We start from the raw sequence: 26410 nt of genomic DNA, 5'->3' as shown, positions 1-26410 counted from the left end.
GTTCTGCATCATAGGTTAATGTATAAGACAGGAGTTGTAAGTGGAAAGTTGGCAAAGTCCTTTGGAAATTGGCTAAAGGGCAGGAAACAAAGGGTAGCAGTAAAAACCTAAAAGGATGTTAATTGAGGAGTGCCTAGGGGAATAGGGTTGCTACTAGCTTTTTATTATTGACATAAAAATTACGTGGAGAATGGTATTGAAAGAGACTTTCATGTTAGCTAATGAAACTGCATTAGTGAGCTGTGAGTGGAATTGTGAACAGAAGTAGGGAAGGATTCCATTTATTGATGGAATTGAAGAGTAGCATTTTCTAGCATGTTTGTATGTATGAACTCACACAGTTCTTGTGGCTGGATTTTCATGGGAGTGCTAGGCAGGACAACTTTAGCTTGAACAACTGAGCAGGAAGCATTTCAAAGAGGTTTTGGAACCCTATTCACTGGACAGATCCTAAAATCCTGTGATTATCTTCAGAGCTGGAAACATTTCTGTTAGAAGGAACTAGAAGTTAAATGGATTCTTCTGTTTAACTGCAAGTATAAGATTGGGCCTTCTGACATCGTTGTTTCCCACCTCCCATTACTTTATGTGTTCTTTTCATTGGAGCTCAAATTATCACAGAAATTTATTGTAGGTATACTGCAATATGAAGCTCGCAAAAAGTCTCTTAAAGTTATTGCATACTAGAAGTGACAACACAATGACATTTGCTGTCCTTTCTACTCTAGGGAACAGTGTGTATGGCATTACAGAGCTTGCCAGGGCTTTTGAGTTCCTGTTTCCAAACTTGGCCCAAACTTGGGTTTCTCTGTGACCTTGTTCCTCACAGTATGGTCCATGGACCTGCACCATTGGTATCACCTGAGAGAACAACAGACTCTCAAGCCCCAGCCCAAAACTGAAGTAGAATCTGCATCTTAACAGGATCCCAGTCATTGCTGACTAATGTAATGCTATGTGTATTAACTTTGAGAAGACCTGCTCTCACACACATATAACCACAACCACACAGATGAAGTTAAGGGGTGAAAATCAGAGGATAAAATTCTGGCATTTGGGACTTTCCAGTCTGCTTGAGACTTAAGTTTCGGTAACCTTAAGTGAGCATGCCTTTTGAGGAGATGATGTTAGAAGCCAGAGCAATATGCCCCTGAGTGCTCTTCCCCTGGGTGTGGTTGATATTCTAGGCTATTAGCTAATTGTTACCATCTAATCTGTAGGCCACAGAGGCCTGGCACCTGGTGACTGCTTTTCATTTGAGCTCATTTATCAAGGTTCAGGGGTAGGCATTTTGTTGTTTTCCGCAGCTGGGGATAGACTGCTAACCCAAAGGACCAGTACCCCACAGCGTATCACTGGCCCAGGCAAACCTTACAAAAACATAGGAGGCTTGACTGTCAAAGACTTGGATTTGAACAGCTGGTACGCTTCTTAGAATTCTTTTGTCTCTAGATATGAGGTGACAAAACACTGACTGTGTGACTAGACATATGACATGGACAAAGTTACTTAGGCTACATGCTCTATCTTCTCCATCCTGCCTCCAACTATAGCTTTTATTCAGTCTCGCTTTTGAAAATATGGCAGAGGAGTGAGGGGGTGAAGGAGATTGATTAAATTGGTATACATTTTTTGGTACTGGGATTGAAGTCAGGGGCATTTTACCACTGAGCTATATTCCCAGCCATTTTATTTTTTATTTTTTATTTTGAGACAGGGTATCACTAAGTTGCTGAGGCTGGCCTTGAACTTGGGATCCTCCTGTCTCAGCCTCCCAAGTTGCTAGGATTACAGGCATGCACCATTACACCCAGCCTAAACTGACTGCTTTAGGTCAGTTGGTGAAGTGGTATACCAGGGGCTGATTCTGCCAAATTAGGCAGGGATAGCAATAAAATCCCAAACTCCTCCCCACTCTTCCCTACACATTCCCAACCCTGCCCACATAGGGTGAATATAGAGTTGTCACCTAAATCAAATAAGGCTTGATTTTTATTCTTTTTAGTTTTGTCAGGGCTTCTCTATTCTTTTTGAAGAGCTTAGGTAAATGTTGAAATATCCAAGTCATTCAGGGTGCTGGAGGTGAGGAAAGACTTAACGTTTGTCCAGACAAAGGCAGACTTTGAAGATTTGGACTGAGCAGATGTCCTTTGTCACTTAGCATAGATTGGAACTCATCAAACCTTAATGTAGTGTGAGCCTCATTCTTACATGGAGGATTCTGATCCCTTAGACCTCAGAACAAGTAAGGCAGGGATTTTGAATGAGTGCATTAGATGAAGTATGTCTCTCTTTAGTCCTAACTGAATACTTTTAGAGCAGTTACTAAAGATTGCAGACTCCCCCACAGACTGAGAACTTCTCTGACGCAGGAAAATCTGTTTTTGTATTAATGGCTTCTGCTACAGGGTGGCCCCTTAATAAATGTTTGCTAAGTGAATATGCAAAAGAAGAGCAGCAAGCAAGGTCCTTACTGGTTTTCTGGCTCACACCATATCCACTTGGTCATCATTCCAACTAGACCTCAAGCATTACATTTTCAACTAATGATTCTAACCTAATTATTAAACCCACCTCTTCGACTCTTTCACAGTTGTGTATTGGGCCTATATGTTTGTGTAGCAAATCTTCAAAGGAGTATACCCTTGGTCGCAGAGCTTGTGTATAATCAAGTACTTCATAATGCATACCTGGAAATCACTAGGCTAAGTAGGAAAAGGGAAGAAGAATCAGAAATCAATTTGTTAGGGACCAAAAATGGCATGCTCCCAGTTTCTCATGTGGTACTATTCCTATTCTTTTCAGGTAAGAGTCTACGATCTCTCCAAATATGAGCATGGAGCAGATGATGTGTTGATCTTGGCCACTGATGGACTTTGGGATGTTTTATCCAATGAAGAAGTGGCAGAAGCAATCACTCAGTTTCTTCCTAACTGTGATCCAGATGACCCTCACAGGTTTGTGCATTTCTATGACCATAGAGTTTTTCCCTAAGCAGTCTTGCATGACCTGACTGAAACAAATAGCAATCGGGCAGTTTCATCATGCATGATTTATAATAGAGGTTGATATGGAGGGTTCAGTCCCTGAACTGCAGGAAGATTTCATACTTATTAGAGATACTTTCTTGGCCAAGTGAAAGTCCTCCTTAAGTTGAACCAAGATACAAGTGGCAAAGAATTTAATTTGTTAGATATATTAGCAGCATATCTTTCTCACATTCTTCCATTGTTAAATCCTGCTGAAGTGGGTTGATTTTCATCCTTCCCAGCATTGATTTTCATCCATTGTGGAACTGTTTTTTAGTTTTTGTTTTGTTTGTTTGTTTGTTTTTTAAGAAATATTGAGAAGGGAGAGAAAAAGTTAAGTAGATTTTTCTTTGTAGTATAGTGGCAGTGTTAATATCTTAACCCTTGAAGACTCTCACAAATAAATAAAACTCACCTCTGGAGAAAGGCAGCTTTAACTGGAACACAAAGAAACAAGTCGCCATGAGTAAAATCCAACAATAACAACACAGACAGTAGAGGTGGACCTGTAAATATTTCCTTACTGGATTTATCAAAAATAGAAATATTTTTAACAAGATTCAGAAATCTTTTAAAAGACAGCAAGAAAATGAACAAGGATAAGAGACTACAAAACAACAAAGCATATTTTTAAGATAAGGAAATGAAACTTCTAGGGGTGAAAATATAAAAATAGGAATTAATAATTCAGCAAATTAAACAGTAAAAGAGAATGTTAGTGAACTAGAAATGTATCTGAATAATAATCCAGAATATGGCTCAGAGGGTCAAAGAGAAGAGAAAATGTGAAATGAGACTACGAGACTAGGAAGATGATCTAAGATGCTCTAAATAAATTTCCAAAGGAAATACTATAGAAGATATGAAGGAAAAAATTCCCAATGCAAAACCTAAGATTCAAAAAACCCAATAGATCTCAGCCAGAAGAAATAAAAAAAAGAAAATGGTAAATAGATACTTCTCAGTGAAACTGAAGAATTTGACTTCGCCCAATCTATTCAAAGTAGCCAAAAAAACAAAACAGATACATAGAAATATCATTTAGACTGACAGCCAGCTTTTTGAAAGCAACAATAGGAGCTAAAAGACAATGGAATTATATCTTCAATTGGCTAAGAAAAAAAACCTGCCATCCTGAAAGTGTTTCATATGTAGTAAAATTATCAATAAAGAGGATGAAGTAACAAAGTTTTCAGGTCACACAAAAACTGAGAAATTTCACTGACAAGCAATCTCTGAAGAAAATTCTAAAGGATGTACTCACATAAGAAAAGGAAATCATCTAACGTGGAAGATCTGAGAAGATAGATTATTATTAAGCTAAAGAATTAGTAAATGTTTGGATGTATTTAAACATATATTGACTGTATAAAATAAGAATATCTGATATGTGGGGTTAGAATGAAAGCGCTAAATTGTGGAACAAAAATAGCATATAAATTAGCAAAGAGAAATAATAATCAGCTTCAGGATGCTATGGTTCTTCCATCTGAGAAGAGGTGAAAGATATTTAACTTTATACTTTAAGAAAACAAGTTTAAATAGCTAAGGAATCAACTAAAGTACTAGAACATCCAACTCCCAAACTAGTAGAGGAGAAGAAACCCACATGGAATAAAAGCCAAGTTCTGAACAAATGATTAATCAAAAGGGAAAGTCATACTGAAAATTAGAAATTACCTGAGCCTGAATAATAATACTACATAGCAACAATTTAAAGATTGAATTTTGAGCCTTCTTTTTTTCTACTTTAATGAGCTAAGCACAGATGAAGACTACTCACCCCTGACCTACAAGGAGTGACTCCCTTCTCTCTACATCCTGAGGTAACTTTGTCCAAAACTCTCCCTGTGTCATGGGGTCCCTGACCACAGGAAGAGTCCTTAACCACAGAGAAAGTTGCTTCTTGGAGTAAAACTTTGAGGACTGACTTGTGTTATTTGGCGAGTTCTGCCTATATTCTCCACATACACATGCACAAAGGAATTCTTATAACTTCAAGGCTCCACATAACTAAAGGATGGAGCCGTCTATCGGCAGACTATGTGTACTTTTCCTGTGTGCAGACTATGAGTAAACCTCTATGTTAATTTCAAATTTTAAGTCTGTAGTCCTTAATTCAATAACAGCATCTAATGTAAGAAATGAACACATCAGAATAAGGAAAGTAATGGAACAAAAGAAAAAAAAAAAAAAGACAAGTGAGAGAATAAATGTACAATAAAAATAAGTTATAAACCCAAAATTTCATCCTTTAAAACAACATATTAGGGAAATATAAGTCAAAATCACAGTGAGATGCACTCATATAAGTAAGATAATCACAAAAGCACCAGTATATTGTATGATTCCACGTACATGAATTTGACCTACAGTAATGGAATCTGTAGGGATGGAAAATAGAGATGGTGCTTACCAGGGGTTGACAGGAGGGAAGGATGGGGAGTTGAAGCTCGATGGGTAATGAGTTTCGGCTAGAAAAGATGAAAGAACACTGGAGACAGAGGGTGGTAGTGGTTACACAAAGATGAGTGCACTTAATACCACCGAAACATGCACTTTAAATGTAAACTTTAAAATGGTTAATATGGTAAATTTTATTTTATGGATGTTTTATCACAATACCAAGAAAGCAATTAAAAAGCAATAAAAATTAATAAAGTAAATAAATTTTCTGAAAGATTAATCAAAATGGGGGACAAATAAACAGTATTAGCAATACAAGAGTAATAACTCAGATGCAGCAGCAATTAAAATAGAAGAGGCAATTATGAACATATACATATTCTTTAATAAGAATTTTATAAAGATAACTTTATTCTAAATTAAACTACACAGTCAGTGAAATTATAATCAAAATATCCATGGCGTTTTTATGCAATTTAACAAACTGATTCTAAGTACTTTGTAGGAGGACAAGATGCCAAGAATGTTTATAACATTTCTGTGGGGCTATATAGTTCTTGCCCTACTAGATACTAAGATAAAGCCAAATAATGAAGACAGTGGAAACATTAAAAATTGATTGTTATCTCATAAAATAAACCAAAATCAAATCCAGGTAAAGACAGACTTGAATGTGAGAAGCCAAAATAAATACAAGTTTTAGAAAATAGCATGGGAGATAAGCTTATGTCCTTTGAATTGGGAAGGGTTTTTTAAACAAAACGTAGAAAGCACAGATGTTTTAAGAAGATTAATAAGTCTGTGACAAAATTACAAACTTTAGTTCTTCAAAAGATGGAGTAAAATGACAATCCATGAACTGGGAGGAGGTATTTGAAACTTGTATAGCTAACTGAAGAGGGACTGTTATCCATTCTATATAAAGGACTGTCATAGAGCAATAAAGAGAACACACACACACACACACACGCACACACACACATACGAACAGAAAAATGACCAGGAACCAGCCAATCATTGCACAGAAGAGGAATAGTGGCCAATGAATATATGGAAAAATAATCAGAGAAATATAAAAACACACACTGAGATGCGTTTTCTCACCAGATTGACATTTTCAACATCTGAATGAAAGAGTTAGCAACTGTCAATGAGTGTGTGTTTTTAGAAAATGCCCTAAAGAAGTCATTTACCTTGGCATACCTGGGAAAGTGGAGTGCGCACCCCGGGTCTGTTCCTACAGTGGTGCTTCTGCAGGTAGAGTCCTCGGGCCACATGGCATCAGCAACACCTGAAAACTAATTCGAAAGGCAAACTTCCTAACCCTGCTCCTGAACAACCAAATCAAAATTCCAGTGGTAGGACCAACAATTTTTGTGGTAACCAACCATCCAAGTGATCCTGATGCTGCTATAATTTGAGAACCCACTTCCCTAGAGCAAGTATTACATCACCAGTCATACAAAAAGATACCCGGAGAATCATTTTTAATTGCAAACACCAGGAATAATTTACATGTACAATCATAGGATAGATAAAATAAAAGAATTCAGTACATCCCCAAATAGGAATAAAGCAAAGCTGTGCTCCTTAACAGGAAAGAACATCAAACACGTGATACTGAGTTGAGTAAACAAAACATAGATGATGGGCTGGAGTTGTGACTCAGTGGTAGAGCGCTTGCCTAGCACATGTAAGGCATGGGTTCAATTCTCAGCACCACATAAAAATTAAAAAAATAAATAAATAAAGGCATTGTGTTCATCTACAACTAAAATATTTTTTAAAAACATAGATGATGAGAATATGATTCCATTTATGTGAAGCAAAAACTACTGATATGTCATTTAGAGATATAGATACTAAAAATATAACAAAAAGCAAGAGCATTAACCCAGATTGTAGCCATACCATCCTGAGTGCACACATTTTCTTCCAATCTCAGAAACTGAGCAAGGTCAGGCCTGCTTAGTACTTGGATGGGAGAATTAATCCAAAATTTAGGATTCTGGTTAACTTGGGAAAAGAGGTAAAGACATGGGGGATATGTGCTTGAGTAGGGCCCACTGAACTTCTAAGATATTTTCTGGTAATGTTTCCTTTAGCTAGATGGCAGGTACATAGTTCATGTTATTTTTTTTTAATATTTTTTTTAACTATAGATGAACACAATACCTTTATTTTTTTAACATGGTCCTGAGGATCAAACCCCCCTCACACTTTCAAGGCAAGCACTCTACCACTGAGCCACAGCCCCTGGTTCATGTTACTTTTAAACTGTAATGTTATATACATCCATATGTATGTAAAATATGAAAGACAGTGTAGTCAAGTGGTTAAGAGCATGGAATCTGCCATTGGACTTCCTGAGTTCAGGTTTTGGCTCTTTCTTCTAACCTTGGTAACTCCTCTGTGCCTCTGGTTCCTTAGGTGTGAAATGGGGCTCCAATAGTGCCAATCTTGTAGATGGACATAAAGCAAAGTGCCTGATCTATAGTAGCACTAATAAAAGTTTTTTTATTATTATTGTAAGTTTCATATATTTCACAACAACAAAAAAATACACACAAAAAATGTGAAACTAAACCATCTCTCTCCTCCCAGAATTATATGCTTAGGTGCAGAGGAATTGATGCTACTTTAATTAAAGGTTCTTTTATTTGAATTTGAATGCTTTTTCTCCTTCCAACTTTTTAATCTGTGTTATGTGTCCTACTTGCTAGCAACATTCTCATGTCGATTTTCTCTACCATGATTATTTTTATAAAGCTTGCAAAGCCAGCTGCCAGTTATGAGTTAAAAGATGCTTGACACTTTTTTAAAATTTTCTCTAAGCTGGCCTGGTCTTGCCTGCCAGCCCGTCTCTCTCCATGGCAACAAATCTGCCTGCCAAGGAATGGTTACCTATGGGCAGCATGCATGCCAGGTCAGAGCAGGTTCCTGGGGTCAGAGAGAACTGCTGCCTACAGAGACAGAGTTTGCAGGGTTTTCCTCTGAACAAACAGGGCAGAAAAAAAAAAAAAAAAAAAATATATATATATATATATATATATATCCTTCAGTTTGCCTTTCAGAGAAGACAGCAAACCAAAACCTGACAAAGAATCCTGTATCAGATAGATGAATGAGTGAAAGGAGAAATGGAAAGCCAGTTCATTGGTAAGAAAGAGACCATCAGGCAAAAGATCAGGAAAAGTATGGATAATTTTTGAGCTATTGAGACAGAACATAGGGGTTGAGGTTTTCTTCTTTTTCGGATTCATTCATTTGGGAAATAATGGTAAGGACCTGTTTTATGAACCAAGGTCTGCTAGACACTGGGGAAGAATCTGAAATAAACCAGCCTCATCTCTGCCCTCTTGGAGTCTGAAGTCTTAGAGGAGTTACAGAAGCTCAGAAAGTCACCTTGTGAGTGACTCAAAGAGGAGCTTATCCTAATGCAAGGGATGTCTAAACTTACACCTGAAGAATTAACGGAGCGTGAGCCCAGCAATGTAGGGGTGGGGTAGAGTTGGGGAGGGAAAGCATGGCACATTCAAGAACCCAGCGATCACTGTGGCTCACTGGGCCTCCGTGAGGTGGAGTGTCAGCAGACAGGCTGCGAGGTCAGTCAGGTTCGTATCATGTCAGGCCTTATGCATTCACAAGATTAATGAGTGAAAATTCTTTGTAAGAAAGAAAGTCTGTGGTAATGATATGGAATTTGTGTAATTCATTCATTATGACCCATAATCAGGAAACGTTCTGCACAATCTGATGGTAAAAAACAGCATGAGGATTGTTTCCACCCCTCTGTGCTCCTTAGTAATTTAAGCCATATTGGGACATCAGAGCAACTTAATTCGTTTCAAACTCAGGAATCATGTCAAATGGTGCTCTCTTTCATGCGTGTGGCATCTTTGCATGTATCTGAGTGTAACTTGGCAGGAGGGCATCACACTCATGCCCCAGCCTTAGCATGTCTCCTTGGGAGTTCCAAGGACACAGCATCCAAACCCAAAAGCCGGGTGCCCTTCCAGCTGGGAGCTATTCTAATCTTGTCTCACAAAATGGAAATATGAGTGGAATTCACCCTAATGGGTTTTAGGAAAGGCCATTGTAATCGCAGAGCTTCCACCAGCCCTTCCTTGACTGGAGAGTTCATTTCTCTGCAAACATAGCCCAGGACCCTAGGTTTGCCTATGGAATCATGGGGCAGGGGCGTGGCTGGGTCCAAGCCTGGGGGGCTGACCAAAGGAGGCCAGCCTATTGTTTGATACAAAATGAGAAAATGAGGAACGATAAACTCCCCAGGGTGGGAGGGAAGGGAAGAAAGCAAAGAAGAACAACAAAATGTTTTCTACTTTGAGGTTTTGAACAAAATGTTTTTGCATTTGAGGGTTTGCTTGGGCCTGTTTTACTTTGAATTTTACCAGGTTTTCCCAGTTTTGTCTAGAAAGGAAACAAAGAGACAGGGTAGAAGTCTACTGCTGACAGTCAGGAGTTTGGGGGAGTTTCTTGATTATTGGGCACTTGTTTCTATTGTGTGAAGATTTTTTCTTTTGTCTCCTAGTGACACCTGATGACACCCTTCCCAATAAGGAATTTAAAATAGCATCACCACCACCCTCAACAGAATCCTTGTGAGAGAAAAGATGGGTGGCACAAAGAGGTGTTTGCCCAGCTCTGACCTCACACCTTCCTCTCAGGCAGAGATGGGGACAAATGGCTCTGTGATCCTCCTGACCCCAGTGCATCTTGTTAAGCCCTCTTTCTCCTTTTGAACTGTCTTGACAAAGAAACCAGAAAATTTAAAGGCAACCTTGTAGACAATCCAGAATATGAGTGCAGTGGGTTTTTGTCTTTCTTTTCTTTTTATTGGAGTTTGCCCTGAAGTATAGCAGAGCTGGCAGCTCTTTGACTCGCCTGTGGGGTCATGAAGTGAACCGTTCACAGGAAACACATCACAGTGCATTGGGGAGTAGGGTTGTTGGAGGTCATGGAGGTTGGCTGTGCAGGGCTCTAATTTCCCATAATTCCAGTAAGATTCTCTTTTGAGACCTAAAGATTCTGCAAGATTTAGAGAAGGTACTCAGAGAAAGACCTGGAAGGGGTTTTCTAAGGTGAAAACTCTGCAATTTGACTGTCCCCTCTGTCAGGGAGACAGAGGTTTTGTCCTGGAGGTTTAGTGGTGGGTCTCCTGGGGGAGATATCAAAATGGAGGCAAATATGTAAACACACAAAAAGAGATGCCTAATATTTTGTCAGAAAGGAATACATTGTTAATATTACTAAAGGCGAGGAGAGCGGGCAAAGCCAAGAGAAATGAGCCTAAGAACAGTTCACCAAACATGAAAACGTAGCACAGATTCATGTTCCAAATGCCCAGGCATAACTTTGCAAAGCTTTGCCCATGCTTTATTTCCTTAAACCTGTGTGTGTGTGTCTGTGCGCGTGCGCGCACGTACACTAGGGATTAAACCCAGGACTTTGCACATGCTGAGCACACATTCTATCACTGAGCTACACTCCCCAGCCCTTCAAGGATATTTTATGAAGTATTTAGTCTCTAAGTACCAATGCACCATAATCCCATTCCCTATAATGAAAGAAGCCTTTTTGATGGTCAGGTCATGCTTCCACTGTCCTTCACTGCCACACTCTGGTTAGCTGTGTGTCTTTAGGAGGAAGGGGTTAATCCATGGAAGGTTAATGGTAAAACACCCACCAATGATAACAGGCATTAAATGCTAACTTAATATAGGTATTAAATGCTAGTTTGTCTTGCCTTGATAAAATAAAATTTATTTTGGCAAAAGACAAAGGTCCTTTTAAAAAAAAAAAAAATCTTTCCATGAGTTAGCTGAACTAATTTCTTAGCAGCACCATATGGTATTCAATAACTATGCCTCCAATGCAAAAAGGAAGAGTTCCTGCCTCCCCCACCCCCCACTATGTCATTTACAGGTTTTCAGAACAAATTCGTTGAGTGTTTGATCTGGTGTTTGAAGACTAGATAAAATCTGCATTTTTGTTTCTTGTGCACTGTTTAGCATATTCAGATCCGTGGGAATTTGGAAGTCAGCCGGAGATCCTGGCTGCAGCAGCCTCTGCACAGCACAGACAGGCCTGGTTTTCTATCCTCAGTGCTGTTTGTGTGGCTGGCAGAGCAGAGCTGTGCGGCCATTTAGCAGTGTGGCCACATCAGGGCATTTCAAAGAGCTTGCCAGGAAGGACTGAGAAGATGGTGTATTATGTCCCTTTGTATTGAAATATTACTGTTTGGAATTTGAACTAAAATTCGCTCGCCATCTAAAAAAGCCAGGAAGCCAGTGCCAGAAGACAGAGAGGTAGACAAAGCCTGTCCCCCTTCCCACGGGGGTGGGGAGCTGTCTCCAGCCTGTGGCCTTCTTCCAGTGTCTCAGGGTACTCTGCCTGGGTGGAGTCCCTGTACCCTCAGCTGGGGACAGAAGCTGGTGTGAGCAGCTTCACCAGCTTCAACTGCTTCAGAGCTTGGTTCCCAGGGTGTGGCCTGGATCCCATTGGTGAACCTAAGATGCCTGCCTCCTACCAGGGCTATTTGCCACTTTCCAAGCACAACAAAGGCCACCTCCAAACCAGCCCCCATTCTCCCCACCCACCCAGTCACCAGAGATCCAGGCCAATGTTCCAAAGCTGTGGGGGTAGCTTTTTCACCTCTTAAATCTCAGGCCTGCTCAGAATGCAAAGAGGATTCCTCCTCCTGTTCTCATCACATGGTATTAACTGAGGGGTATCAGCAGATGGAGGCTGCCTTTTATATGCAAATATTTGGAACCCATTAATTCCCCAGTTCCTGCCACCTACCCTCCCTCTTGTAAGACCCTATCCATACCGTTCAAATGGCAAATAAAAGTTCCCACCCAGCTAGAACTATGAAAGATGGTAAGCATGGTTAGAGCCTAAAGCCTGAAATTGACTTATTTTTGACACTTCAGTGGTGATTCAGATGTGTAGGAAACAGACTCTGTGAGAGGGAGATGACTTCAGGCAAAAACTTGTGGGGAGGAGAAAGGCATTTTATGTCTAATGAGGAAAATGATAGCTAACATTTATTGACCTCTGACCATGCGCCAGCACCGTGCTGGTGCTGAATGCTTTATGGAAAAATCTCATTTAGTCCTTGCAGGAGCCTTCTCAGTCTGCACAATTACTATTCCAGACTTACAATTAAGAAAAGAGGGGCTCTAATAGACTAAAGAGTCTTTCCAGAGCCACTCGTTTGGGTGGTGGGAAAGTCAGGGTTGGAACCTACACAACCCACACCCACACCCTGAGCCCTTTTTTATTGCCACTAAAGAGGTGAAAGAATCAAGAACTGTCACAGAAATGGCAAAGACAAGAGAGAGAATCGAGGATTTATTGGCCTCCTCCTGCCCTGACTTTCAAGTAGGTGACTGTGAAAAGAGCTTTTGGCCTTCCCATGGTTCTTCAGTCCCTCTTCCTTTTTTTGTTTTCCTCGCGGCCCCTGCTGTCCTTTCTCTGCTCCCTTCCCCTCAGAGCACAGCCTTGTGAAGTTTGCCAAGCCAAATCCTTCCCCCAGCAGCCATTTCTTTCAGCAGAGCTTTGCTGATCAATATTGAAAGCTTCAGCCAGAGAAGAAAAAATGTTCTCAAAATTCAAAACTTGTCTCCTGGGGAGAATCTTCCTTAGGAGAGAGTGGGCACTTCAAACTACTCCAACAGTTCCTTAATGCAGCCTGACCATGCAGTCCTGAATAAGGCATTTCATAATGCCCTAAGGTTGCTCCATATTCAGTTTCCAGAAACAACAGGCTCCTCAGCCCACCTCATGGTCCCACTTGATACATAACAGAATCAAGTTCCTATTCCCTGTCTTCTGCTGCACCCTGTTCTTTACTGCTCTCCAGAATGTTTTTTGCATATGTCTCATGTTTTAACTCAAATTTTTCTCCCTACATCCCTCAGTCTGTGGCACATATATGCCCTTGTGTTCAGCCTCAGTACCAAAATCAGTAGAGTCCTGTTTTACTGCCACAGTAAGCAGTTTCTCTCATTATTTCCAACCTACTCAGCTTCTGTAAGGTAGAAATTAGAGGGGGGAAAATGGGAGGGAAGAGAAGCCATTCTTGCCCTCCAGTTTTTCTTTGCACCAGCCCTGATGAAAATCAACCTTGCAAATGATTTTGTGCCTGGGGCAAGATAACTCTGGAATATGGATGCTAATGAACACTAAGATGTCCACCCGCCTAGATCAGTATGGAGACTGGAGCGAAGAGTCTCCCAAGAACTGGGTTCCTGGGTTTGTACTGATCAAACCCAGGAAAGCTTCCTAGAAACGATTTCATCTGACCCAATTGCTTCCAATCCAGTGCTGGATCTGCTGTAGCATGAACCACATGTCAGGAAGCCGGTCCTAGAGCTCTGTTGCTCTGTTCACCTATCAAATGCAGTGTCTAATCAGTCCCCTTCAATTGTCCACTGAGACTACTTTTGGACAGGGAGGAATATCACATGCCTTAATGAGGCCTGGCAAAGAAAAGCCATGTGAAGGAATCTCAACTACTGGGAACAGCGCAGGACCAAGAAGTCCTAGGGATTCTCCCTAGGCTTTCCCTCAGGTTGGGTTTGTCCTTCCCTAAAGTATGTGAGTACCTGGATGGGAGCAGATATATGGCAAAATTGAAGTTCTATAAGAAGGAAATGGCTGGGTAGCCCTACCAAACACACAAAAAAATGTGATGTTAATCCGTATACTACTAACGTGGCATGTGGCTCCTAAGCCAAAAAAATTATTAACATAAACATGTTCTAGCAATAGAAAACCCATATTATGTTAATCAGCTTTTCATCACTGTGACAAAATGCCTGAGGAAAAAAAACAAAGAGAAATATTTGTTTTGGCTCATGGTTTCAGAGGTTTCAGTTCATGATTAGTTGGCTCCATTGCTTTGTACCTGAGGTGAGGTAAAACATCATGGTGGCGAGAGTATGATGGGAAAGCGGCTACTCACCTCCTGGCGGCCAGGAAGCTGAAAAAGCAAGAGGAAAGGAACAGGGGCAAGGTATACACTTCCAGGCTATGCCCCCAGTGACCTACCTCTTCCAAACAGGCGCCGCCTTCTGAAGTTTCCACCACTTCCCAATAGTAACACTGGCTAGGGACCAACCCCTCAACATTTGAACCTTTGAGGGATATTCAGATCCAAACTGTTAAAACCAGGTAAAGGCAAATCTTAAAATTTCTGTGGATAACCTGGGGCACAAAGTAAAATGCTTTCTGAAGAGCAGCTTGTATCTTACCTTCAAACCCACCTTGAGAAAGAATAACTAGATCCAGTGGAACTTACTCTCCAACCCCCAAATAAAACCTGCATGTAACAGAGACGGGTTAAGAAAAGAGTTAAACGTGTGACAATAGAATTGTAAGGTTGCCCTGGAAAAGAACCAAATGGAAATTCACAATAGTGAAACACTGTCATTGAAATAAAGTAGCTCGCCAAATGAACAGTAAACTACTGAAGAACCTCTTAGATGAAAGATATCACAGAAGTTGAAATCTGGAAGGTAAGATGGGAAGGCCTAGTTAGAGTTTATAGAGAATATATAAAAAATTAGGGAAGCAGTATTCAAAAAGTTCATGGCTGAGAATTTTCCAGAATTAAATATTTTTCTGTTTGAAGCAATAAAATGAATTCTAACAATGATAAAAAAGAATCCTCATTGTTAAATCTTAACGGAACTTCATACTATTAACAGCAAAACAATAGCTGGACATGGTAGTGCATGCCTATAATCCCAGAAACAGGAGAAGCTGAAGCAAGAGGATCCCAAGTTTAGAATCAGCCTGGGCAACCTATCAAGATTCTGTTTTTTGGGGTTTTGTTTTGTTTTTTGTACCAGGAATTGAACCCAGTGGCACTTTGTCACTGAAGCCCTGCCCTTTTTAATTTTTTTTATTTTGAGACAGGGTCTTGCTAAGTTGCCTAGGGCCTAAATTGCTGCAGCTGGCTTTGAACTTGCCATCCTCTTGCCTCAGCCTCCTGAGTCGCTGGAATTACACAGGTATGCGCCACCATGTCTGGTGAGACACGGTATTAGCATAAAAGTGAAAAGGACTGGGGATGTGGCTCAGTGATAGGACGCCTCTGGGTCAGTCCCCAGTGCGGTGATATGGGGAGAGTGATAATGCAATGCTAGCAGTGAGAACAGACATTTACTACCAAAGGAATGATAAAAGACAGATTTCTTCTCAATAAGACCAGAAACTAGATGTGGAAAAATATCTATAAAACTGTTAAGGGAAAATAACAGCCAATCTAGAATTCTATACCAAAAAGGTTATTATTAAAGATAAAAGATAAAAATAACCATTTTTGTTATCCAGAGGCTAGATGAGACCTAGCCTTAATAATGTCACAGACCATTATTAAGAGAATTACTAAAAAATGTCTGTCTATAGAAGGACATTTAAACCAGAAGGAAGGAATACACACACACACACACACACACACACACACACACACAAGTGTGCTGGGCACAGTGACACACACCTATAATCTGAGCTACTCAGGAAGTTGGGGCAAGAGGATCTCAAGTCCAAGGCCAGCTTCAGCAATTTAGCAAGACTTATTGCAAAAAATAATAATTTTTTTTAAAAAAAGGACTAGGAATGTAGCTAGTGTTCAGTGGTAAAGTCCCCCTGGGTTCAATCCCTAATTGGACACAAAACACGAAAAGTCTGTTGGGTTTTGGGTTTCTTTGTTTTGTTCTGTTTTTTGCAGGGCTGGAAATCAAACCCAGGACATACACGCTAAACAAGACTACCACTGAGCCACATCCCCAGCCCACTGTTTATTTGTATGCCTATATTATAAATGATAATAATTACTAATGAAGGGTTAAAAACAAGGTGAAGCTAAAATATTAGGCAGTAACATGAAAGATGAAGAAAACATTCTAGGATCCTTCTGATATTCAGGAGGACAGAAATATTACATGAGTAATATTTCTTGAGTAAAACTTGTGAAAGAACAGAAATAAAACAATCCTTCCAAACCTATTAGAGGAGGAGGACGTTTTAAAAAGGTGTCAACCTGACAAGAATGAAGGGAAGCTGCAGGTATACTCACTGGCAGAGTGCTTGCCTGGCATGAGGAAGGCCCTGGGTTGATCCCCAGCACAGCAAAAAGAAACACAAATATTAAAAGCACGATAAGGGGTGTGTGTGTGTGTGCAAGAGGGAGAGAGAGAGAGGGTAAAAGTAAGTTCAAATATGCCTGTTTTTATAATAAACAAATATTACTCCCACTCTTCAATATTAGATTTTATTTTCATTAACCATGTGCCACCGATGAAATACAATTAAAATATTGCAAAGTTTAAAAGGCCTACTCTGCTTTATGTCTTTTGTGATTGAATAATATCAGGGTGAGAAGATGGCATTGAAAAGGACTGTGGTTTCTTGCTTCAGAGACGAGGGTGCCATTAACTCAGGATGAGGGATGGGGAATCACCTTGGAAGTGCAAAAAACTGAACATTTATTGAGTCCTTCCTAAGTCTTAATTGAGACCCACAAAGGAAACAAAGGAGTATCAGAGAGAACTTGTGCCACATGCTATGGAAATAACAGACTCACGAGGAGATCTTGGATTGTGTAATGGCATGGACATCCGAAAAAGAAAGGAAAATTCAAGAACAGATCTCCAGGATAAAGAATATGGTCAGTGGTATTTGTGCCTGAATGGGTATTGAGAAGCTACCTTTGGACCAAGCTTTAAGAAGACAGATTGGAAAAGTTTTGGACCTACTGCTAAGAGACAGGGGAAGAAAATAGGAAGCAAAAAACTAAGAAATCGAGAGTGGATTTCACTCTCAGAAGTTCACCCGAGAGAAGACAGAATGGACGGTGATGAGAGAAGCAGTCTCATTGGAAGTTTTGTTGGAATGAGTGACAATCGTATTTAACGATAAGACCTTAATGATATGGAGTTCTCTGGGAAATGAGTTTCCTGGGTAACCGGTTTCTCTAGGTGACCTAATGCTTGCTTTTTAAAATACCAAAGCTAATTTTGACCATTTTTAAAAATACTGAAAGTCACTAGCAGTAGCAATATCAACGTGATCTCTTGCCTTCACGGTGGACAATGCTCTTTCCTGACTTGAACAAAGCCAGTGAGACATTCTCAGCTAACCTTGTTTTGAACTCAGCGGTTTCTCCGGGACTGAGGAGACCTGTGGAGGCCTATTTGCCTCCAGACATAAGAGCTTCAGACAGCTGTGTCTGGAGTCCTCGCGTCTGCTTGTTTGACCTCTTTGAGTGTCTTTTATTGTCAGCCATATTTTCTCACAGCTTGCCATAATTTTCTACATCTCGTCGGCTCATGAGCTGGGTTAAGGTGTGTTCAACCCTGATGGATGAATCAGCTTATTGACTCAGCCAGGTTTCTGAACAGCTAAGGTCCAGAGCCTGATCAGTCACCACAATAATAAACGTCACCTTAGCTTTGGCCTTTGCCTGCGTGGTTGTATCTCACATATACAGTTTAATTTTAAAGGGAGAGTACCCTGGGGTGAGCATCTGAGGGGCTCTTTTGAATATAGTATAGGAGTTGCAGTATATGGATTTCGAGACAGTTATTTGTTCAAAGGCCTCTTTGGATACCTTTCTTTTTATTTGCTGATCTCAGAAGAATAGTCTGAGGATGAACTAGTTGCATCTTCCCTCAAGTATAAGTGAGAAGTTTCTGCCCCAAAGCTAATACTTCTCTCAATACAGACAGAAAGCAGTATCTTTCCCACTCAGCAACTCCCCATCCTTCCAGGAGAAAAGGAATTCATTCTGCATTAGGTGCCAGGTCTTCTCTGTAGTGTACGCTACCCTCTGCTCCCTGGGCTGTACAAGAGGACTTGATTCTCAAACACTCTATGACTTAGAACTTTCCCAATCCTGAGATCATTTGCTACAGCCCTTAGTCTTAAAAGCAGGTCTCTTTTATATGAGCATCTGTAAATCAATAAGGGGTTTTAACAGAAGGAATGGAGCATTGCTTAATGGAAGGAATTATCTAATTCAGAGTTCTGAAGACTCAGCTGAGACACTCCATGTGGGGAAAGGTCACTGACAACATCCAGGTGATCCCTTGTAAAAGTCCCACCACTGGCTGCTGCAGGCCTTAGAGGGACATGGTTAGTTTTCTGGTGGTTTACTAGACTCTAGCTCTTAGTTTTCCAGATTCAGAACGTGATTTAAACACAAGGAGTAGATTCATTATCAGAGCGGAGCTCACCTTAGCCAAACTCACAAAATTGATTCGTAAACCAAAATGCTAGCCCAGTACGGTGGCCCACACCTGTAATCCCAGTGACTCCTGAGACTGAGGGAGAAGATCAAAAGTTCTGGGCAACTTAGAGAGACCCCACCCCAAAATAAAAATTGAAAAGGGGCAGGGATGAAGCTCAATGATAGTATTGAAAAAAAAAATTAAAAGCCATTTCACATTATGCAGAAAAGTATAACTGACTTACATTCTTAGTGTACAAATGGCTAGCTTATTCTTCCCCTATGGGCAAGCCTACACAGTGAGGCAGACCATAATCAGAAGGTTATTTGGTGAATGTGAAATCAGCATACAGGTGAATCGTGTTTATTGGAATAGGTTGAAAAGTAATCCATCCCACACAAAATAGGGTGGGCCCTGCCAGTGGAACTTAATTTCTTTGAAGTTTGTCAACTAAAATTCTCTCTGCCTTGATCTGAATTTGTATAGACACCTGCCAGTATTTTGTAATATTTTTTTTATGCCTCAAGGCTAATCACGGCCCACACTACCCACATCACCTCCTGTGTTAGACTTCATCTACATGTTAACACTTTGCATCTGCTTACAGTATCATTCTCTCTTTTTTTCTTCAGTTTATAGTTTAAATCTCAATGAGGCAACCTTATTTTCAAATTCTTGAAGGATCCCTTGCTGTTCTTACATTGATCTAGAAATTGTGCAACTAATAAGGATGAGTGGAGCAGCTCACCCACCAAGGTTTATCTGTCATTCACCAAAAAGAAAAAAAAAGAAAAAGCTTGACATTTTTGCTATGATACATGTACTATTATTAATATTTTTTAAATCAACTCAATTTTTAAAAACTTATTTGATTTTACTTATTTATTCATTTATTTTGGTACCAGGGATTGAATCTGGGGCGCTTAACCACTGAGCTACATCCCCAGGCCCTTTTATTTTTTATTTTGAGATAGGGTCTCACTAAGTTGCTTAGGTCCTTGCTCAGTTTATTAGGCTGGCCTCAAACTTGTGATCCTCCTGCCTCAGCCTCCTGAGTTGCTGGGATTACAGGCATGCACCACCATGCCCAGCTAAATTTTATTTTAAAAGGAGATTTACCCCTACCATAAATGGAAAATAGCTATCCTTTGTCACAAAAGGAATATAGCCCTAAAAATAAACATGTTGAAAACAGAAGTTGTTTTCTCCACTTCTTTAGCTAGATGGTGTTTGCCATGGAAAGCTCTGAGCTTTAAGATACACTAGCAACAGACTGAGGCGCTTCTCAGTGTAATAAGCAATGTCAAAAGAGGAGGTGGGATTGTAACTCAGTGGTAGGTCCTGAGTTCAATCCTCAGCACCAGAAATAAAAATAAAATAACCGAGCAGTAGAGTAATTTAGGAGATGTAGTTAATGCCTTGTTCAGCTACCACCTAAAAAATAATCTCACATCAGGTATCCCACATCTGGGGAAAAGACGACCTCAGCTTCCTTTGAATTTAAAGGTATTTGAAAACCGTTCAACGGTAGTGATGCCTCCTCCTTCGCAGCCTCGCCTCTCGCCTGGCCTAGCGGCCCCGGCTTCTGCCTGATGCTGTACTGACTGTCCTTTCCCGCCTCTCCCTGCACAGGTACACACTGGCAGCTCAGGACCTGGTGATGCGTGCCCGGGGTGTCCTGAAGGACAGAGGATGGCGGATATCGAACGACCGACTGGGCTCAGGAGATGACATTTCTGTATATGTCATTCCTTTAATACATGGAAACAAACTGTCATGAAAATGACCCAGGGGATCGGGAGGATGGAAGGGAAGAAAACTGGGATACCTCTGGGCAGGGCGGAACTGGGAAGTGCCCCAGCTGAGTTCCAGGTGATGCAATCTCTTCCCTGCCCAGGTGGGGAGTTTGCTGCCAAGAGGCCTCTGGCTACACTTCAAAATGACCCCTAGGTTTCCATTTCCTTAGTAACAGGTCTGGACTCCACACGATTGGGGAAGACAAAGCCTCCTACTGAGCGTTATATTTCTGTTGGTTTTTAAAATAGGCCTCCTAAGTGGCTGTTGCCTATGTGGGGCACCTACATCATATTTATTTGATCTAGAGTAGCTGGGGCAGCCATTTTCAGGTGTAACTGGCAGAAGACTCCTCCGCCTGTCAAGCTGCCAACTTCTCTACGGGTTAGAAGTGCTGCATTGGAAAATCCGGGATCACACCTCAGAAAGCGAAATCGTCCACCTTTAGAAAGCTCAAGATTAATTTCAGGGATTCTGCCTTTCCCTCCCTCTCTTTCTCTCCTTCCTTACCTCCCCCCTCCACCTTTTTCTTTCTTTTGTGGTATTAGTGGGGCGAGGCAGGGATATTTCTTTCTTTCTTTTTGACATTCCTTGAATCTTGTTTGTTTCCCTTCAGTAGAACAGGACTGGGACTTTCCAACTCCTTGCTGAGGAATTTTTGTGTCAAAGTCCAGCCTAGGCTGGGTTGTCCTCATATCCCGTGGTCCACACCACCCAGGCAGCCATCTGGAACGGTGCCCTGCATGACAGACCAACATCTTTCTTGTATAACAAGTTGCGTTTTTTCACCAAATCAGTGTTTTCTTGAAAATGTGGGTGTTCCGTTGGACCAACAGTTCCTCTGTTATCTTCAGCGTCCCTCTTGTGTGGCTGCTTGAGTCTAGATTTTCATGTCTGGAATGTTTGGCCCCCTTCCACCTGCAGTGTTTAATGGAGCAGTTTAGAAAGTTCTAATACCATTCAGTTCACGTACCTCACTTGAGGACAGCTCTGAGTTCAGGTTTCATGAGCTGTGACTGTCCTTCAGCTCCCTCCAAATAGTGTAAATATCAGAGTTCTGTCAAGCAGCAGTTCTTTCTGCTGTTTTGTGCAGGGCCCACTCAGGATTGTACTTTAATAAAAGTGAATTCAGATTGGGTAGGCTAGTCACTCTCATGCTGACCTCCCAGTCCCTTCTCCAGAGCACCATGTCATAGCTACCTAAGAACCGAGACCCCTCTTCCCACTGTGGATCCACCTCTGTGCACACCTCACAAGCACAGCAGCACACACGCACCGGACCCCATAAACACCTGCCACTTCTCTGCCAGGAGGAATGGCAAAGTAGATGTTACAAATCACTCCTGTCTTTTAGACAGACTGCTGCCCTACACCTGGGGACCTGGTAGGAAGACCTCTAATTACCTAGTCCTCTTCCTGCAGAAGAGGTGTCGGTGCCATTTTGACAACTTCATGTAATTCAAATACTCTTCCAATCGAATAAAGAAGGTCATGGGTGTGACTTCCCCAAACTGCTGGAGAGCCAGTTCCAGTTCTCATGTTTGTGTGAATTCCTTCCCCAGAGGAGAGGATAGGAACTTTTCGTCCTGGGTAGTAATTCACCCCAATTTCTAGAATTGTAGATACTTTCTTAGGAAAGGCTTGGAGTCTTGCTACTCAGAAATAAATTTGTTCCATAGTATGGAATCCATGCCCTGCCTGGCAGGTGAAGTACTATGGGAATTTGCCCCCTAGGTGTCTGCCACCCTGTTGCCTGAGGAGAGCTGGGCACTGCTCCCATGGAGATGGGAGCCATCTCCATCCGACAGTGTGTTTCCTCTGCCTTCGGTACCCTGAACGTCTCTGTGGGGAGAGGTTTGTGGTAAACAATTTGCTTCACTGAAACAATATAATGCTATGGGGAAACTTTCCAGCATCCTATAGCAGTGTGGTCCACTTTCCACTCCTGCCCCAATGCTCAAAGTTACACACAAAATAGAAACTTGAGAAAGTCCTGCATGGAGGACCCTGAGCCATGTCCTTTGGGATCATTCCTGTGTTCCTGTTGTCTTTTTTCTTTTTTTTTAAACTTTCTTATTTCCTTTTCTGGACCTCTCTCTGGGCCCTACCTTGAGCTTCTCTAGTCTTAAGCCACTGGAGTCAGAATTTGGGTGTAGATATCATGGCAACTTGTCCACTCAATTCACTAATTCATTTACTGCCAAGGCCAGTCTCAGGAATAACTCTGGAAACCCCTCATTCAAATTATCTAAAATCTTGAGCATTTAGTCCTGCTGGTTTTGGTTAAAAAGGTATCTAGGAATTCTTCCCATAAGTCTCCTTAGGAAGATCTTAGTAGCCAGCTAAAGCTATGTTTGTGTTTGGGGGATAGGTGGAAGACTACAAATGAGGTGAATAAATCAAAAGTGGAAACAGTGATTTGTTAATGCCCATAGCAGATCTACCAGCACTGTTATTGCTGTGTGAATTGAGCTTACTCTGTTTTGGCCTTATTTTCCACTCAGGCCCCAAATCACCCCATCCCAGAACAGTAACTGTGTCTACATAATGGTTTGGACCTTGGAGCATTCCTGGAAAGGTCAAAAGACAACACACTCAGAATTCTGCAGAACATATTTATATGTGGTTCTGAAATCTTGTGTATCTGACTTAAAGCCAAATCTGCTTGCCCTAATAGCCTCAGAGGAAGTCTTGTGTAATGAAAAGCATTTGATTTCCTAGTCAAGTCTTAATGGTTGTCTTGGGAGTTGTGTGGCTACTTCCTTTAATGAAAGTCTCTTTCAGCTCTAAATCTCTTTGCTGGGCTGGCCCCTGCTCTTTGGACTGTTTGGTGACACCCTTTCTTGAAGAGTGTGAACTCACAGTCCATCCATCCTCTGCCAGACAACTACCAAAGCTTGGACTTTGTGACACCTACCGCTGGAATCAGGGAGGTGGAGGGTGGTCCAATGTGATCCTGCACACCTGTTCTTGAGGTGGGTGGGAGAGGGGGAAATCTGGCTAGGCTGAGTACTCAGCTGTCTATTAAGACAAAACCTAAGAAGTGGGACTTCTAGTATTTTCCACAGTGTTCCACTTTGGAGAATTTGGAGTGTCTAATTTTTTAATTTCCTAGCAACTTGCCTACATGGGGCTGAGTGAAGTCAATGTGCCCACACTTACACTTCTCTGTGTGTATTCCCTTACTTCTTGGGAGGAATTTGAGGCATAGGTAGATATTGGTGGGCGAAAATGAGAGTTCAGGGGCCAGATTCAGCCCCAGATCTTGGCCATCTGAGCAGGGTTTTCAGTTTACCAAGAGCACTAGGTAGAAACAACTCGGAAAAGACTCCCACGTCTTTAAAATTCTTATTTTCCTCTTGTTATCATCCCCTTTCCTCACCTCCTCCCTCACCTGCCAATCAGCTGTATTTATAAGGCCACAAGGGGTCGGTGGTTTTGTTGACACCAGTTTGAGGGCCTAACCTTTCCTTAAGTGATGCAGCAGTTCCATGGTTTTCAGAGGGAATATGTTAAGCTTTGGTGAGACTCTAATTCCAGTAAGTTAGTGCTTCTGGAACAGTTGGCAAAAGCAATGCCATTCATCGCCTATGCAAAGAACAACCGTCCTGACCTTAAAAGATGCCGGATCTAAGAGAATAGTAAAAGCTTCTGACCACGGGAGAGAATTTTATGTTAGGAACTCAGATTTTTGAGGACTCACAAGTGCAGAGAAGTATAGCCTGCGCACCTCACCCACCTCTCTGAGCAAGTTTTGGTTCCGTGTGGTGACGTGGCTTATGTGTGTACACTGGGGTTTTCAAAGGACACTACACGGGCAGCCCGACTTGCCTCTTGTGTGAGCACCATGGCTCTTTGTGAGACTTGAGTGCCAGTCTAGGGAGTGCTGCTCTTTCTGATCCACAATGTTATCTGTGTAAATAGCTTTCATTTTTCCTCTGCGTCTTAGATGAAGTTTTGTCCGTGTAGCGACCAGGTAGATGTGACCGAGTAAGGCTGTAAACGTGCTGTTGTTTTCTACTGTGATGTACTTAAAGAAGGGGAACCTTCTGTCCTCCACTCTTCCCATCTCATATGAGTATTTTGTGTTTGTTTTGGGGAGTCCTGAGGTTACTCTTTCACTTGTTTTGCCTCCAGTTTTCTTTGTTTCTCTGGAGACCCAGGGAGGCCCTGGTGAGGATCATTTGTCAGGAATATGTCATGGTGGGTTTCCAGAACTACCCTATGTACAGTGAATTAAGAGGAATCTGCCTGGAAATGGTTTCAGAACCATGTACCTTGATGCTTTGTGATTGTGAAACATTGACTTTTGTAACCCCAAAATGAAAACTGTTTAGCAAAGGGGATCTATTTTGTGTGTTTTGAAACTTAGGTGCAATGTCCCCTGGAAGAAGCTAAAGAAATGTATATGCTCAATGACGTTTTAAAATAAAATATTCTATATATATGTATATAGAACATCTTTAGCAAAACTTTTTTTGTATCTTTTAATTCACTGTGAAATGTCTTCATACTGGGTATTGGAATGGCATGAAATTAATGAATTAATGTGAAATTATCAACTGTGAGCACAGAGTCAAAAGCAAAAGGGGAGGCTGCCAACACTAGGCCTTCACAGGAGCAGCAGCAAGGACTGGCACATTTCAACTAGGCCTCTGGGGAACTACCGTGGATAAGCATGTGTAAACACACAAAGCATTCAGAGGAAAGAATGACTCCCAAGAGGTATTCTTAAGCAAGAGGGCTAGTGCCTAATCTTGCTGAAGACCGTAAGAATCAAGACAATCCTTAATCACTTAAACATTTTAAACAGAAAGGATTGGTAAAATGTACCATCTTATACAGAAAAGGTACCTTAGCAGGTTAGGTATAGCATCCAAAAATGCTAATTCTGCTTAATTCTAGAATTTAGGAAGTTAAAAGCAATCTAGAAAGTATCAACAAAATGTTAAAAGATGATCAAAGTACAATCATCCCCCATTACCCATGGGAGCTACTTTCTAGAACCCCCTAGTGTATATATATAATCCTATATATACTATATTGTTTTCTTTACATACATACATATAATAAAGTTTAATTTATAAAGTAGGAACACTAAGAAATCATAACAATAACTAACAGAATAATTGTAACAATAAATAAAAGTTATGTATTATTCCTGGAAAATATTTCATATTTTCAGGTCACAGTTAATAGTAGAAAATATTGGAAAGGGTCAATTCCTTGGATTAAATTTCTGAAGATTGGGATATCTCTGTGGAAAATAGAGGAGTCTTCTGGCATTTTCTATGAGCCCTCTTGCATTTACCTGGTTAGCTTTTGAGAGAAATGCTAATTTACCTGCCAACAATACCTATATGTCTGGATGCAGATATTCCCCTTCCCAGGAAGAAATGGGGTCTGTTTCCCCTCCCCTTGACTTTGGTCTGGCTTGAGACTCACCTTGATTAATGGACCACCAAACTGAGATTCTGAGAGATTCAGCCAGAGAGGGTTAGAGGGTTCATAACACCCACTTTCACTCTTGGAAGCCATCATCCTGTAAGTGACAGACAGATTATTGAGTGATAAAAGGCCATGTGGGAGAGAAGCAGATGCCCAGGCATTAGGAGTTAGGCCTTCAGTCCCTCAAGCCCCAACTGAGTCACTACAGATAAAAAAAAGGTAGGCCCAGCAGCTCTGGGCTGTCCTGCACTTTCCATGGAGGCCACAGACACCATAGAGTAGAGAAGAGCCATCCCCACTGAGCCCTGCCCAGACTTCTGACCCACAGAACCAGGGGCATATAAAATGGTTTTTGTTTGAAGCCTCCACGTTTTGGATAATTCATTAAGTATCCATAGATAACTGGAAGGCTAGGGGATAACTCAGAGGTAGAGCACTTGACTAGCATGTGCAAGGCCCTGAGTTCCATCC

At 41.2% G+C, this 26410-nt stretch overlaps 1 protein-coding gene across 1 annotated transcript in view; it reads left to right on the top strand.

Annotated features, from left to right (window-relative positions):
* The window catches only part of Ppm1h (protein phosphatase, Mg2+/Mn2+ dependent 1H), a 270376-nt gene extending 244744 nt beyond the window's left edge, over nt 1-25632 (top strand). Inside the window, exons 9-10 of the mRNA XM_047548361.1 lie at nt 2806-2957; nt 20330-25632. Coding sequence (XP_047404317.1) covers nt 2806-2957; nt 20330-20477 — 300 coding nt within the window. The 3' untranslated portion in view covers nt 20478-25632. The remainder of the gene's footprint in view (nt 1-2805; nt 2958-20329) is intronic.
* The last annotated feature ends 778 nt before the right edge of the window (nt 25633-26410 follow it).

Source organism: Sciurus carolinensis, chromosome 4 (genome assembly GCF_902686445.1).
Source record: "Sciurus carolinensis chromosome 4, mSciCar1.2, whole genome shotgun sequence".
NCBI classification, from domain to species: Eukaryota; Metazoa; Chordata; class Mammalia; order Rodentia; family Sciuridae; genus Sciurus; species Sciurus carolinensis.
This window is presented reverse-complemented; position numbering and strand designations above follow the sequence as displayed.